The sequence below is a fragment of the Hippichthys cyanospilos genome, chromosome 9 (genome assembly GCF_059441005.1).
Source record: "Hippichthys cyanospilos isolate Australia breed blue-spotted pipefish chromosome 9, RoL_Hcya_1.0, whole genome shotgun sequence".
In the NCBI taxonomy this organism is placed as follows: Eukaryota; Metazoa; Chordata; class Actinopteri; order Syngnathiformes; family Syngnathidae; genus Hippichthys; species Hippichthys cyanospilos.
In genome coordinates, this window is record NC_142377.1 from 11,317,447 (window position 1) to 11,333,957 (window position 16,511).

Genomic DNA, 16,511 nt, shown 5'->3' on the forward strand with positions numbered 1-16,511 from the left:
TTAAACTGTTAGACGTGAGGTGTGACTGCGAGCTGCGGTGATCTCTGACATGCGGCGAGTTTCTACTGTCTCACCAGGGCCTTGTATTGATAGTGACAGGAGGGCGTCACAGTAGTCAAACAGATGGTTCCCCTGTGAGCCACTACACTGGTGTGATTGGGATTTCACAGTTTGCTGGCAATGTGGCTGTGGATGCAGGTCGTAGTTTTCACTTTGATCACACTTCTGGATTGCCGGTGTTGGAATTAAATGCTACTTGCAAATTTTAGCGAGCTAAGTTACATGTGTTTTGGCACTTGATATACATTAAAGAACAGTAGACCCCTGATTCATTGCTGGTTAGTCTATTACATTTTTTGTTGTTGTTGTTGTTCTGTGGGTTATAAACACCCTTTGTATTCCAAAAAAAAGTGTTCTACTTTTTCATTGCTGAGAAATGCCTAATAAACAGAAAACTATTCTTTAAAAAAACAAAACAAAACCCTAGAAACTAAAACTTTAACCAAACCTAGCTTGCATGTCAGGAACAAAAGGGGATACGCGAGATAGCAACGTAATTTCTGAAGGTATGAGCAAATCTAATATAATGCTTTTTAATGCATTGATAGGAACATTATATTTTCATTTTTATATTAAGTGCAAAAAAATTGAAACACGAAGCATCTGATTGCTCAATTGTCTTTTAGTGACTCATTTGCAATTCATTTGATCTCTTTATTTTGTTAAGTATATTCAAATTTTTAATTGAATGTTTATAGGACGCGCCCATACTTTTGGCCTTTATTTTTGAGAAAAAATCAATTGATTATGCTGCTACCTCTTCATCTTGTGGCAAGTATTCCAGCTATCCGGTTATAAAGTGACCCTGCTTAGGTCTGATGCCGGACCACATCTCTGCATGCTCATGTCTCATCACTATTGCGCTGGCAGCAGTTTTGTTTGATATGCAAATGTTGTGATTGCGAGAGGTCACATGCCTTTCCTGAGCCGCCACGCTGGAAGGGGGCGGGGAGACAATTTGTGGAATCTGGCGTTTTTTTGCAATGCAGCAGAAAAGTGTCGTCAGGGGACCTTTTGGAAGGCTCCTTAAATGAATACGAATGGCCAAACAGCTCAAGAGAACGTTTGTGCGCTGATTCCTCAGAATTGAACTCCTTGGGTTGACATTGAGCTGCGCAAGCTTGTGTCAGTATTGACTTGCCTTTCGCTAGTCTTTGTCATTATCGTTGATCTTGGCCTGTTTCTTTTTCGGAGGCTGGATTTGTCTGCAGATAAAAACAAATACAAGGTCAGACACAAATTTGTAGCGTTTCAACCTCTTTTTCCTCCTGCACAAGCATGTAGTATGCAGTGTTAACGGCACGTTGTTTAACAGCTTTAACATCGCTCAGATAGAGACAACAGCAAATCTGCTGCGTAGGAGTCAGAACATGCTGCCTGTCTGCTCCCTCTCCTGAGGATAAAAGCTTTTTTTGTTTCACCTGAGCTGTTTGTGCGCAGATCAACTTGTGGGGCTGCTGGCCAACAACAACTTGTCTTTGTAAAAGTGCTGCTATGGCTCAGTTGTTGACAAATCTTTTCATCATGAGCACCGAGGTTATGTCTTACGCTTTTAGCAATGTTGTGATGGTAAAAATGTATTTTCTGCACAACCACTTTTCCAAACTATGTTGTTAAGCCACTGTCCCACTGCGATGCTGACATTTATGAGTGTTGACAAAGGCAGTGAATGCGCATCTACCTCGGAAATTTCTCAGGTTTCATTTAAGGGTGCAAATGTACTTAAAGTGTACATGTAACCACCGCTATTTAAACCTGCATATACCTGAAATTAAGATAAGATAAGATTTAAAACAAAGTATTATAGCATCCAAGTCTTTTTGATTAAACTTAGTAAGTACATTTGTCTTGGTATCGCTAGGCGTATTTATTTATTATCATTCTTCGCGGACGGAGGGGAAATGGTCCTTTATATGTGAATAACTGAGGACCTGCATGTGTGAATATTTTGCGCCACGTTTGTCTTAAAAAGAAATTATCATTCCCGCTAATCGACAAAAACATGTCTGAAAACTCAAACGCAGTATTGAACTTTTCCAAATGCTAAGCCATGATAAATACAAATATAATATCAAGAAGAAGCACTGTGAAAATTGTGGGTATATTCATGAATCTGAAAATCATGTTTTTAAATCCCTCCGTAATTAATACTCAATTTCCATTAAAGCCAGCAATATCTTGATTTCTTAGCCCCCCTGAAAATGAGCGTTAATGGATGACAGGTTGCGGACTTTTCTTGTTACCTGATGCTTCCTGACGGTCACAATTTATTTGAAGTAAATGGACAGGAGTATTTATTGCAGAAGCTAGTGAACATGGTGATAGAGGTAAAGTGTCCGCATCAGCCGTTGCTGGTCTCCTGGGGGGTCAAAAGGAGGGCCTTGAGAGGGGGCAGGGTCCAAGTGAAATGAAATGAAAAGCCAGCCTCCACCCATTTTTATAGCCCCTGTTGTCCTCCCCGTGCAGCTTCTCTTCATTCACCTTTCAGCCCGGTTCATTCATGCGGGCCGCTGCCCAGCAACATTTTACTGTGAATGCTGAGGATGGATTACATTTGTGTTGTTTTGGCCTCTCGTTTAAACCACTTTTGGCATTTTTGTTGAAAAGAACCAAAACCCCATTTTTAGAAAGTTTCACATTTAGGTGACGTCAACACAAGTCGACGTTCACATAGTCTTGTAAAAATGGTAGAAAAAAACAGTCATATGCACGCCAAGCCATTATATGGCAATATTCATGTTTGATAAGAATATGAATGTGAGCTAAAATAAGAATCTGGTGAATAATGTGATCAGGTTAGGAAATGTAATCACTACTAAAGTGCCTTTTTTCCAGCATTTACCTTTTGACCCTGACACACACTGAAACATCTAACACACATGTGCCACATTTTTACTGACTACCATTTTCACGTCTTGTTTTTGAAAGTATCCGTTTCCGTTTTCAAAAGTGTGTGCTTTCGACGAAAAACATCCATTAAAGAAGCTGCAACTGACAAGTAAAAACAGCTCCTCCGTTTGTCATAGGGATGCAGAACTCTGACATCTTGATTATCTTCCACTCATTCGATCTTTAACCTACATCTGCCCCCATTAGCGATGGTTCAGAGCAGAAATGTTCTCTCCTGCTCTTTGGTTTTAATTGAACATCCGCCCTCTGCTGCTGCTGCTGTGGAGGTGGGGATTAGCTCAGTCGCGCCGCTGCAAGCTCTCTGGGCTGCTGTCGCAGACTAGAAAAATTAATTCCCCTCTCCAGAAATGAGTCATCATCATTTCAAAGCAGAAGAAAGAGTAAAATTATTCATTTTTCCCGAGCGCAATTTGCTTAAATTCGACGTGTCGGTCACTTTGTCATGGTGCTTGTACTGTTTACAGTAAAGCAACAACTCTTGGCCAGATTTACAATTTAGCTTAACGCCGACAAGCCCCCCACCTGTAAGGTTTCCTCCCAAAGTAGCCATAAACATGTCACATGTGCACCGTCCATTAAGAGATGTCTGTAAGGCCACAGAGCACTCCCGCTAAGTAATACATGTGTGGCATTAGAGGCTGCTTCAAGTATTTAGTTGCAATGAAATAAAAAAAAAGACCCCAAAGGGACTGTTGTCGCAGGTCAACACTGTTGCGTGTTTGCTGTCTCGCCAAGACTTTGGCCAATCGCCAAGAGCTTCAGCTAGCTTGTGAGTTACGTGCTTGCATACATTAGTCTAGACCTCATCTCGCTTGATTGACTTTTAAGTCACAATGTCATTCAGGAGACATGGGCTCAGTGCGCTTTTGGTGTAGGGAACATTTGCAGCGTGCCTTGCGTACTACATGTCTCATTAGTGTTATTACATTCTTACCTGGAGCTTCTCCTCAGTGCGATCCTCCTGCGCAGACACTAATAGTGTTAAATGTGACATCTTCACCATTAGTCATACGGTGGACTGGGGCATTAGAGAGCCTTCAGAGTGCGATTATTTATCAGCAATCCAGCGTCATCATGATGAATGCCATTCTACTGGTTTGCACCACAGTTTATTGTAGAAAATACTTGGTTTTTCTTTTTCACAAGTGAAAATCAAAACATTAAACAAGACTGTACATATTCTGTAGATTCACTACAGAGTGAGACATTTTTTTAACCTAACTTGAAGATTTATTCCTCACAAAAGTATCTCGTTCATCATCTTGAGATATTACAAAAAAGAAATAACAATCAAATGGCAAGTAAATGCATTGAAGCCTTTGCTGGGATGTGGACATGCCTCTGGATTATAAGCGTTGAAATCTCTGGAAAAATGGGCAACAATATAAAAACACTAAAATTGTGACAATATATTCTGACTGTGACCTGAAGATGCAGTAACCTTTCATCTCCTTCAATCCGAACATTGCTGAAAACTTTTTTTTTTTTTTTTTAAGAATTCAAGCTTTTAATAATTGACTTCGTCTTAGAAGAGGCAGCTTGAAAAGATGGCTGTGGGTTACAATGGTGCATGGTGGCTGTTGATGTCTCTTTCCTACACAATTTGGTCACAGTGCCTTTCTGCTCTTCATCCACCATGACTTCGTTGACATTTTCTGGGAATCCGCTGGGAGATGGGATGGTAACTTTGTGGTCTAATTAGGCTGGTCCACTCCTTTTCTTTTCTCTCTCTTTCACCTGCTTGTCCCTCAGCAGGCAATTATCGCTTCCATTAAGACCTCCTAAAGACACAAAAATAACTGCGCTAACCAGAAGAATATACTGCATATATGTTTTGATACACCACTCTGCAAAAGTCTCATTTGTTGTCCTAGCAACACTGCAGTGACATGCCTTTTAACGTGGTAAAAAAACACGTTTAACATTTCTAAAGATACACACAATAAAGGCAAATGCAAAAAGTGATTGAAATGATCATTTTTTCCGATGTAAATTGGTAAATTAGATGAATACCAAATGTCTTTGCTAATGTTTGCATTTGTGAATCTTTACTCTTTAAGCTTTGCACACCATTGTGGAGATGAAATCAAAAATTAAAAAGAAAAAGACCAAAAACCGAGTGCTGTGCAATCGGTGTCATAGTTATTAGATTTTGGAACAGTATTTGGAGTGGTCTCTCTAGGCGTACTTCTTAAAGAAACTCCATAAAATAGATTGCGCAGCATCATGTTTTATTTCTGACTCGTCTACTTAAAAAAAAACTAATGAATAAGAGCATCTGTATAAAACAAAACAAAATAAAGGCAATCAATAATCTACAAAGGAGTCACTTTAACAGAATTCAGCATGAATTGTTGCTGTCTAAACTGAGACTTTCATGGCATAAAATACCTGCAGAAATCCTGTCTAAACTTCCACGTACATACCCCATCTGAGAACCATTGCTTTCAGCGATGAATATTTGAACATAAATAGTGCAGCAACACAGGAAGGCTGACAGTATGAGTATTCTGCACTGGCATATATTCTTTATCCTCTGAGAAAAAATGACTTCTATATTACTTAATAGGTTGTTAAAATCTCATCTATAACCTGAAGTGGTTTCACGTAACCCCATTTGAGAACCGCTGCCTTTATATTTTCTTCAGTTTTAATGTCCACTAACCACCCTTTCTTTCATCTGTCAGTGTATACATTAATACACTTGCTCCTGTGTTCCGCCATGGGCCAACCCATAACCGCAGTGTGTGTTTAATCTTTTCCCTGGCGCCACTTCCTAGCCGAAAGGCTCCCAGAGGCCCACAAGGGTCCGAAGCGAAAGCAGCGTCACACTCCAGGTCTGGGACCTAAATGCCCCTCATTTGGCCCAAAAAGGCCCTGCCTCCCCTCCCTCTTCCTGCGCGGAGAATCCTTCCATGGAGAATGACCCATTTGAAGGATGGTCTGCTTCCTTTCAGAGGAGATTCTCCTCGTGCTCACTTTCCCAGCGTTGCATCCACGCCTGGAGCTGTGCCCGAGTTCCCATCCAAGAATGCGAGTTGGCAGAGGACATAATTAAGGCCATGTCTGTCCTCATACTCGCGCGAGCCTTTAAAAGCGCCTCTTTACTCAGAGCTGTTTATCTGGCTACTGTCGCTGAAGAAATGCGGCCATAATGGACATGAATGGATGAAATGGGTGAAAACTGGCGGAGGCGGTTCGACTTTTGTTGCTTTGCTCAGCGTCCTCAGTTACTGATGTTATGTGCTTTAACACTATGACCTTGTGATGTTTCTAGTTTTTAGAGCTTTTTACTGTGTGCGCACTGGTGCAGAAGCAAGAGCTGCATAAAAAAAATAATTTTGCGGACTCGATATTTGGGAACACTGAGGTGTTTATTTTTTCATGTGAGCCTTAATTCTGTAAACAGTTTTACAGCGTCTTATTTGATTGTTCGGGTGTATCTAATAAAGTGTCTAATGAGTGTAAATTACTGTATGCTCATTTGCAGAGCAGCTCAGCAATTGAAATAGTCTCTCAATCTGCCTGAAACCTGCAATCGTCATAATGGAGACGTCAGATGCTGAGGGACAGATTGTAGCTACTTGTGGAAATGGCATTTTTTTCCATTTGTGCAGCATATGACAGTTTCTTGCACTCAATCATCTGTTTTACTCAGAATTGAATTTGCCAGATTTGCCATTAAACTACGCCAGCTTAGGCTATGGGACTCCTCATGAGCATTTTCTGCTGCTTTTCTTTTATTAGCATATAGATAGCTGCATTGCAGAAGACCAAATAACACATTCGCACTTCATTATGATGATCAATGTTTTTCCCTTACATTTAAATTATCCGTAGCAGCACATTCATATGTTCCCCTCTAAAACATTAGGTTTTTGAAAAATCTCTCCCCATTATTAGGGCCTAAGAGACAAATTTGCTAGCTTAAACAGCATGCATGATTTGTTGGAAAGTGATCAGTAGGAATGGCAACATCAAACCTTGTAGTCATTTACTTCGAGCATGCAACCCTATACAGATTCCTCAAGTGCTGCTAGCTAGCCGGCTTATGCTAAATGTACATAACGAAGACTGAGCCACCGCCAAACACTCGCAACAAGTACCTTATGTCACTGTCAGCGTAATGGGAACAACTTCAAAATAAGCGATTCTCCAGGGAAAGATAAAAAAGCCTCACTTTTTTTTTTTAAGAAGGGTTCTCAAATTTGAGTGGAAAAAAATTTAGAAGTTCTTGAAATGTTGAAAATAGTCGTCGTGGTCATTTGAATTAGTCAAGTTTATTTGTAAAGTCAAGTATATTTGTATAGCCTCAATCACCACGGCTCTACAGGTGAAGAGAACATCATAAATACACAACAGCATCCCCTGAACAAAGCTCCCATAAGGGGAAGGAAAAACTCCAAAATTTGGGAAATAAGAAACCCTCAGAATGGACCATAGGTGGGAGGAGCCCTCTTCCAGGCTCAACAGGTTGTAATGGATGCTGAGTGCTAAAAACAAAAAATTGAAATTTACAATGGGAACCTTTTGTTTGTTAAATGTCACATTTTTAATACATGTTTTTTCACATGTAGAAAATGTGGAAATGTGGTAATGTAAAAAACATTACGCAATCATGTTTCAACTGTAGCGCATTCTTCAATTAAAGTTTGTGTTTTGTTTGTTTTATCTGCCCTTATTCATATGCAAGTATTGTCTTGTGTCCACAGGCGTGTGCGTTGACAGTACAGTGTGAATTAGTCCCGCTTGTTTCTGTACTTCCTCCGCATGGGTCACGTATTATAGTTGCGTCGAAGGCTCTTGACTGAAAACAGAGGGATTAGAACCGTGTCAAACATGCTTCTGTTTTGCTTCCTCCATGAAAACCCCTCCCGCCGCCGTTCCTCCTCATCTTCTTCCTCGTCACTCCCCCTCCCAGCTGGCATCCCACTTTTCAAGTCGCCTGATGCCAAACGGCGATCTGGTAACTTTGGGAAGTTTTCTGTTTGTTTGCGCGAGTTGTGCACACAGGTTCTGCCCTCTGGCCGCCGTCCAGGCTCCTCAAACAAAGCGGCCCATTGATTGTTTGTCAGAGGGAGGCTGTAGGCCTGTTTGCACCACACGTTTGAGTCGATTGAGCTCATTTTGTGTTTGCCGCCTGCGGACCTTAGACATGCCCTATCATGAAATATCCCATCAATGTTATCTCGAAAAAACGGTAAACATCAAGCACATTAGCACTTTTGCGACAAATTCTCGCATTTCCATTTTTTTTTTTTTTTTTAATGAAATCTTGCCTGAGTTACCAAACTTCGTCTGTCAAAATAGTATTTTATTATTATTTTTTATTATTATTTTTTTTTATTTATTAATTTTTTAGTCTGACTAAGCAATGTAATTGTTGGATATAAATCTGCACGCTAGGTACACTCAAACCAAGCACTTTTGCATTAATGTATCTAACATAACTGTTGTCCTTTGTTATCATCTAAAAAACATCCAGATTTTGAATCATGGCGTGACTCCCACAAAGTGAGAGAAGGGCTGGTGAAACGCTTATGAATTCAAGAGAGTTTATACATTTGTTTACAGGCTATTTCCAACATTTCCTATTGTTTTATTTTGCATAAAATACGGACAGACAATTTGATTAATTGGCGGATTAATATGAAGAATTATAAAACATAAAATGGCATTTGTTTCCTCACAATGCTCTTGATTAGGTGTCAATTTTACACAGATTTTTGTTTAACAAAAAGTTTAAATAATTGTCAAATTCTGGCTCTTTATAGAAAGGCCGATTTTATCAGCCGCTCGATCAGTCAGTTGGGCCAGAGTATTGATTTCCAAATACCAAATTTCCAAATACCTAAAATAATATCTGGTATATCCAAATATGTATTTTTTTTTCCTAGCGTCAATACCAGGGGAATCACAAAACAGAGTATTCTCACTAAATTTTGACCAACGGTAATGCTTTTGTAAGATGTACTTATTTATTTGCATATATGATTTTTAGAACACTATTTAAACTACACTGTACAGAGCCTAAAATTGAGCTTCACAGCGTGGGAAATGACTATTGTAAGTTACCACGTAGTCTCATGAGAAACTCGAAAAGCATGTCAGCGGCGAAAGACAACCAATCGGAGGTAGTGAAGGTGAGCGTTTACATGATGAGGCATGGGAACAAAGCGTACACAAGACAAGTGATTAGCCGGGCTGAGAAAGGCTTCAACTGTTGAACTGGAGACTTGGCATGTAAAATGAAGAAGCATTTCTCCTTCCGCACAAAGAAAGGAGGAGTTTTGCACTGAACAGGCGTAAAATTCTTGATTAGGAGTTGGGATGTATTGAAAGAAAACATAAGCTTGTTCTTTCTTGGTACTGTCTATTGTCAGGTATGAAACGCATAGCAGGAGATAAACTCTTCTTTTGAACTGAGAATTTGACACGAGCGTTTCATGCAATCGTCCTCCGATTGTAGGCTGTGTTCACACTTGGCAGGTGCGCTTGGAGCTTTCTTAATGCGATCGCTTTAACGGCGCGGTTCATTCGGTCAAGTGTGAACAATATCATTTGAAACTTGAAGAGGTGGTCCGGGTCAGCCTGCAGATGAACTCTGGTTTGGTTTCATCCGCTTGAGTGAACATTGACATGGGGGCGGTGTTAAGATAAACTTTGTTTGGGTGGAACACTGCAGTGCCTTTCAAATAGATGGATAGTTGTTTATGGAGGATAGTGAAAACGTTAAAACTGGAATTGACAACCCACCCCTAAACGGTTTTCCTTTTTCCCCACTGCAGACAAGTCCAAAGTCCGGCCCACGGGTGAATTGCGGCCCGTGTTCAAATTTTCACCGGCTTCTGCTTTCAAATCGTCAATATGTGGCCCTACTGCGTTGTTGACCACAGTATAAAATACATGTGTGCAAAAAAGCTACTGTATTTTCATGACCATAAATTATCGGGCGTTTTATGATTCACTGCGTCCATGGCGGTGCGCCGAGTTCCAAAATCAGTCAATGATGCTGAGTGACATTGATGATTTTTTTTTTTTTTCCTTCCCTTCTGGGAGCTTTGACAGGGGATGCTGTTGTGTACCTTACACTGAAAAGTTGTCTCTGTACGACTTCTTTTTTCGAAAGATGTCTCCACATGGCCTCTTTTCATCTGTGAAGCCCTTTGAGACTTCGGTGATTTAGGGCTATACGAATAAAAATTTGATTGATTGATTGATGAGCACTCCGCTTGACTGACAGAAGACCTCTCCTGCCACAAACTGCTTTTATACAAAAAAGGAGGACGTGATAGAAGACAGGATGCGGATGTTAAAAGGTGAAGGATGGGCATGAAAGAGAAGGAATGACGTGCGCTAAAAACGAAAAAAAAAAAAAATCCAAAGAACACTGTGTGAACATGATTGATTTCAGAGCAGCACTGTGGAAAAAAAAAAAAAAAAGAGTTCATTTGGACTTAATGTTATTGGTTAAAAGAACGTCAGACGGAATGGTTGGCCCCCACATGCTTTCACCTTACCAAATTTGGCCCTCTTTGAAAACGTTTTGGACACCCCTGGCCTACTGTATAGGGTTTGAATGGTTTCCAATTTTACTGCATTGTCGTTAAAAATGGAGGATTTGAATTTGAATAATGTCTTGTACGAATGAGTGTACATTCACATGCTGCATAGATTTTCTCTAGTTTCTACCAAGGATAAAAAAATAGTGGATACGTGAATTCTTAAATGGTGAACTGCCAATATTGGGTAGGTTTTAGTATACAACCAACGTTTTACAGATGTTGCTGCACCATTTATATTAGAATAGTTGTTTATACTGTGGCAGATTGTAGTCACTTGAAAGCAAAAATCTAAAAAGCAGTTTTAATTGTAAACACTGTTGTGACAGGTTGACTAACAAACCTTTTGTGTACTTTGTGTGTGTGGTTAGATGGCGTCCACTCCGTGTCGGCCCAGTGCCTTCTTCAGGTCACCATCATCACAGATGAGATGTTGTCCAACAGCATCACACTGAGGCTCGCCAACACGTCTCAAGAGCACTTCCTGTCCCTGCTGCTCGCTCAGTTCCTGGACGGCGTGGCCCGCGTGCTCTCCGCAGCCCCCGAAGATGTGGTCATCTTTAACATTCAGGACGACACCGACGTCAGCGCTCGCATCCTGAATGTCAGCCTGTCCGTGGCCGTGCCGGGCGACGTCCCCCAGCATCCCGCCGGCCTTGGCGAGCGCGGGGAAGACGCCGCCAAGAGAGGGTCCCAAGGCGGCGGGGTGGAGTTTTTCGGCTCCGAGGAGCTTCAGGAGAGGCTGTACCTCAACCGCAGCCTTCTGGCTCAGATCTCCTCCCAGGAAGTTCTGCCGTTTGACGACAACATCTGTCTGCGCGAACCCTGCGAGAACTACATGAAGTGCGTGTCCGTGCTCAAGTTCGACAGCCTGGCGCCGTTCGTGGCGTCCGACACCATCCTGTTCAGGCCCATCCACCCCATAGCCGGACTGCGCTGCCGCTGTCCCGCCGGTTTTACTGGAGACTACTGTGAGACGGAGATCGACCTGTGCTACTCCAAACCTTGTGGCGTTCACGGCGTGTGTCGGAGTAGAGAAGGAGGCTTCACCTGTGAGTGCTTGGACGACTATACAGGTGAGAGAGCTTTTTACAAAGTATCGATCAGGAACTGGCTTTTTTGATTATAGAAATTGGCGAACCCCTGCGTATCCCTAGAGATTTATGTCAAAACAATTTGTGATTGGAGAACCATTTGACATGGAGACACCATATTCATTTGACAATGTCGTTCCTCCTCTTTCAGAACACTTTCTGACCGTTAATGCACATTAGTATTTTAAAGGGGCCATAGAAAATGATATTGACCTGATGATAGTTCATGAGGAAAAGCAGTTCAAATGAAGGATTGTCTGGATTCTTTGACGACAACACTGTAAACAACACAGCCGCATACAAGTCAGTTATTTGTTTGATTTTGAGCTGGATGATAACATTATCGTGTATTTGCAAGTTTTATTACTTGCAATATGCACTTTTATAAAAAAAAAACTTGGGGAAATGACATTCATCAATCTTCTGAAAACAAAAGCTGATTAATGACCTACACATGCCACAAATCAGAACATTTTGAGACTATGAATTTCATGACCTCCCTTTCGCAAATCTGCTGCCTCTCCGCCATGGATTGATCACCATCCACAAAATTAGACAACCTTGTCTCAAAAAGTCATTTTGCTGCATTGACAGCTTGAAGGAGGCCCGCTGCAGGTTTTTCATTGGCTTGCCATGTAATCTAGTTACACGATCATGCTTCAAAAGGTTGAAAGAAAAAGCTTGAGAATATAGTGCACCATCTTTCAACAAGATGAAAAAGAAAATGCTACTATTTTATGTAAATGATTTTTTTCAACATTCCAATGTTTTTCTTCACCTGCTGAATACGTTACAGCACCTGAAATAGTGTCCAAACGTGTGGGCCCCATCAGCGGGTTGAGTGGCACTTCCATCTTCTCGTGCACGGCCGTGGGTGTCGGGGCCGAACTGCTGGCGCTTTTAACGGGACTTGTCATGTGGGTGGGTGAAAGCGGGTTGATTTTCACTCGTTTCCCCTGCAAGCAGCAGACTTGGTTATATTCACGAGTTATGGGAGGAGGAGTGTGTGTGTGTGGCAGGGGGGGGGGGGAGCTGTCATACTGTCACAGTTATGCATGCAGGTTTTATTCAGTGTATTTTTCCCTCACAATTCCAGGTTGTGTTGATCAAAGCGCTCACCTCGCATGGTTCACATAGCTAAGTGCTGCAATTAAATCTGGATGAACAATCTGAGGAATAGTTCAGCGTTGATGGTGCATGGATGTGTGACTGCGTGTGTGTGGTTTGGATCTGTTGGACCGTAGGCGTTTGCCAGATGGTAGCAATGGAAAAAAAAATGTTTTTTTTTTTTTTCCCAACTCTCTTCAGAGGGAAAGAATGGAAGATTTTGAGCATCCAAATTTTGTAATTACTGAAGACAGTGGTGGGATATTCACCTTTTATTTACACAGCAAAGCAAATATAATTACAGGCCACAATTAAATGTTACAACTATTAAAAAAAAAAAAAATCTGTGTTAGTTACAAGTGTCCAAGACGTTTCCGTGACGTATCAGCTTCTATGGCCCTTATTTTGTTTTACGGCATCATATAAGTTTGATGTCAGACAGTATTTAAAAATCTCGGTTCCTAGTAACATGTTCAACATCAAGCTGTCTTTCTAGTTTTCTAACAGGTCAACCTTTACAGGTCTAATTTTCTAGGTCTAGTTTTCCAGGTCTGTTTTTTTTCTTTAATTTTGAATCTGAAGACTCTTACTTCACTTCCGAACGACTGACAACATTTACACACTTGCAGAGATGGAACTGCAAATTTGCAATGGTTAAAAAAATAAATTAAAAAAATGCTGCTCTTAGTTTGAATCCCAATCACGCAACTGAGCGTACAAACAAGAACATAGCGAGTTGTGAGAGAACACCCCCACTTTTTTCGCAGCATGCTGGCACCCCGCTTGTATTTGTCATGCCGCTTTGCATGCAGACTTTCATCCAAAATTCATTTTATGGCCTTTGAACGGGTTCGGAACAAATCTTCTTTTCAAAAGCACCTCACACTGCTGCCAAACAATGACAAGCACTTTAATGTATCGCTGCGAGAAAAATGCAAAAAAATATTACTAATCCTGCCTAATAATTCATTCATTCATTTTTCAGCTGCAGCTGAGAATTTTCTAACAACTGTACATGGCATGATTTTTATTTATTTTTTGCTGTGTTTACTTATTTATCAATATTTGACCATCTTTTTCTTCATCTGGGAAACCAAAATATCACCACAGGTGAAAGTCATCAGACAACCCTCTATTTCCCCTCTAGTAGCGATGCAGCTAGAGAGTGTTTTGGTATTGATTAAATTAAATGGATTAATTCAATTATTAGACAAAACTTATTAGACAAAAACAAATATTAACACACTGATTTACACATTTCCACTTACTTATGGACGGCCAAAATTCATCACCTTTCAACACAATCAATCAGCATTTTTAAAGTACCGTATTTTCCGCACTATAAAGTGCACCGGATTATAAAGCGCACCCTCAATTATTAAACATATTTTAAAACTTTCTCCACATATAAGGCGCACCGGATTATGAGGCGCACCCTCAAGTAATGACATTTTGAAAGTGTTTTCAATCACAATATAGTAATACTCAAAGTAATAACAATAATAACTCAAATAATAACTAAACTCTCAATAGCATAATAACTCAATGTCAATATGAGGAACCTTGTTCAACTGTGAACACACAAAAGAAACGGGTAAAGCTTACTTTGTCACTTCATTCCCCATCTACGAATCCCAATCTCTATATTGATCCATAAATAAGGCACACCCGATTATAAGGCGCACCATCAGCTTTTGAAAAAAATTAAGGCTTTTAGGTGCGCCTTATAGTGCGGAAAATACGGTAAATATAAACTGAGATGTTAGACATCTCTCCTTGTAACTATTGGTCAAGAAAAAACACCGTCAGAACCACAAAACACACGTTTGAGTTAAAAAGGAAACACTAGGAACAGCAAGGCTGTGTCAGGCTGTCACCATTAAATCACGCAGTCATTTACACCCATTCAACTGCCTTTATAAATCAATCTGATTATAATAAGATCATATTTAAGCACCCCGAGTTGGTGATTGAATGTGATTTTCAGAAAAATGTTTTGTGTGTTTGTTTGGAGAATCCCAACTCAATGGTTTGTGCCATAGAAAGAGTCAGGCCAAGCGCTTCCGGGAACAATTTCAAAATAAAAGCCTTTGTTTCGAAACAAACATACATGATTTGATACGGTATTGTTTGTTTTGAAGTCTCACCATATTTGGCGGTGTGTTTTAGTCTCACGCAGAGCAATAACAAGCAGTGCATTCTCCTGTGTAGTCCACTGCCAACAAACAGCCCACAAGAATAAAAATCTCGTGCTGTGCAGGGACAAGAAATCCTGTGGGATTCTAATCTTGCTAGAGCTCATCCCATCCCTAACAATGCCCACATTGTTTTGCCCGTGTAACTGCTTTGCAGATCTTGATATTTTATCATTCATCTTCATGAGTTGGATGATTCTTGAAAAACTGGAATGACTTTGAGTTCACAGCTATGCATTAACAGCAGTTATTAGTTGAAGCATATACCCTACAATGAACAGGGTTTTGTACAAAAACAAACTCCCGGTAATCACTTGTTGGAGAGAGGGTCAAAGGTTCCTCATGGCGGTCATGGACCACACGTCCCGACACCGACCTCATTACAGGTATCAAGCGTGTAATTAAAAGTTGAGCCCGGTGCTTTTTCCGTAGGGACGTCAGTGCTCCTGTTACCTAGCAGCCTGACAACGCCCCACTTGTGTTTGTGTCTCTGAGGAAATTGCCTCTCCTGCATCTTTATCTCGTGAATCCAAGGCATAGTTTTTTTCACTTACATGCAAGTGTTAAGTCTCAAGTTTTTAAGTTCTAAGTTAATATGGCAAAAAACAAATACGTTGATGCCTAATCAGGGTTCGTCCAACTATGGTCAAAATGTCAAATGAATGTTAATGTCGTAATGGTGTATTGTCTGTACAATTTTGAGGGTAGAAAATGATTTAATACAGATGGGAATAAAGCTGTAAAATAACAAAATACAGAAAAAATGAAGTATAGTGAATACTTTCCAGATGCATTGTAAGATGCCTAAATATTGACTTGACTAGAAGTTTCCTTTTGTTAAATATTCAAGGATCAAAAGGTTGCGTAACATAAAAACATCTGGATCCAGATAAATGTTATTTAGAGCATACATCTACTTAAAAAATGTCAGATGATTCTATTGTGCACAACCACGTAATGAAATGAAATGAGGTCAATTCGACACCGCTTTTTTCTGTGCGGGCCATTTTTGTACCTCTTTTTCAGAAATGTAGTGATCTTGAGACGTGAGAACTCCAGCTGAGTCTCGTGAATACCTAGTCATTGTCAAGTCGATCATTTTATTTTTTTATTTTATTATTTTTTTATTTTTAACAAAATCCACTGTGGTTTTTCTTCTGAGGTAACATATAGATTTTTTAAATATTTTCTTCTGCCCTTGATTTTATTATGCTTAAATATATACGTGGGTTGTCAATGTTTAATGAGTTTACTTATGTTAAATATTCTAGGATTAACTTTATGGTGCTTTGGGAAAAAACAAAATGACATTTTTTAAATACATAATTTAACATGAGCTCCTCTTCCATTCACATTGATGATTTATGCATGCTGCAAGTAAACATTAAAGGGCGCCTTGCATCTTCCGCCTATCTTCGAGGTGTCTGTGCAAATCGCCACCTTAATGATTTATGCCTGCAGCAAGCGCTCACACGTGGTCGTCGCTTACATTGACTTATTTGAATTATTAATTAGGAGATGGTGAGAATTTGTCACTCCAAGCTCCACACCCTGCTGTCCCACTCACCTGGACACCATTTTGG

At 40.3% G+C, this 16,511-nt stretch overlaps 1 protein-coding gene across 2 annotated transcripts in view; it reads left to right on the forward strand.

Annotated features, from left to right (window-relative positions):
* celsr2 (cadherin, EGF LAG seven-pass G-type receptor 2) overlaps positions 1-16,511 on the forward strand; it is a 56,813-nt gene that overhangs the window by 11,874 nt on the left and 28,428 nt on the right. For both annotated transcript variants that reach the window (XM_088424015.1, XM_088424016.1), the window contains exon 2: positions 10,904-11,608. In XM_088424015.1, coding sequence (XP_088280141.1) covers positions 10,904-11,608 — 705 coding nt within the window. The remainder of the gene's footprint in view (positions 1-10,903; positions 11,609-16,511) is intronic.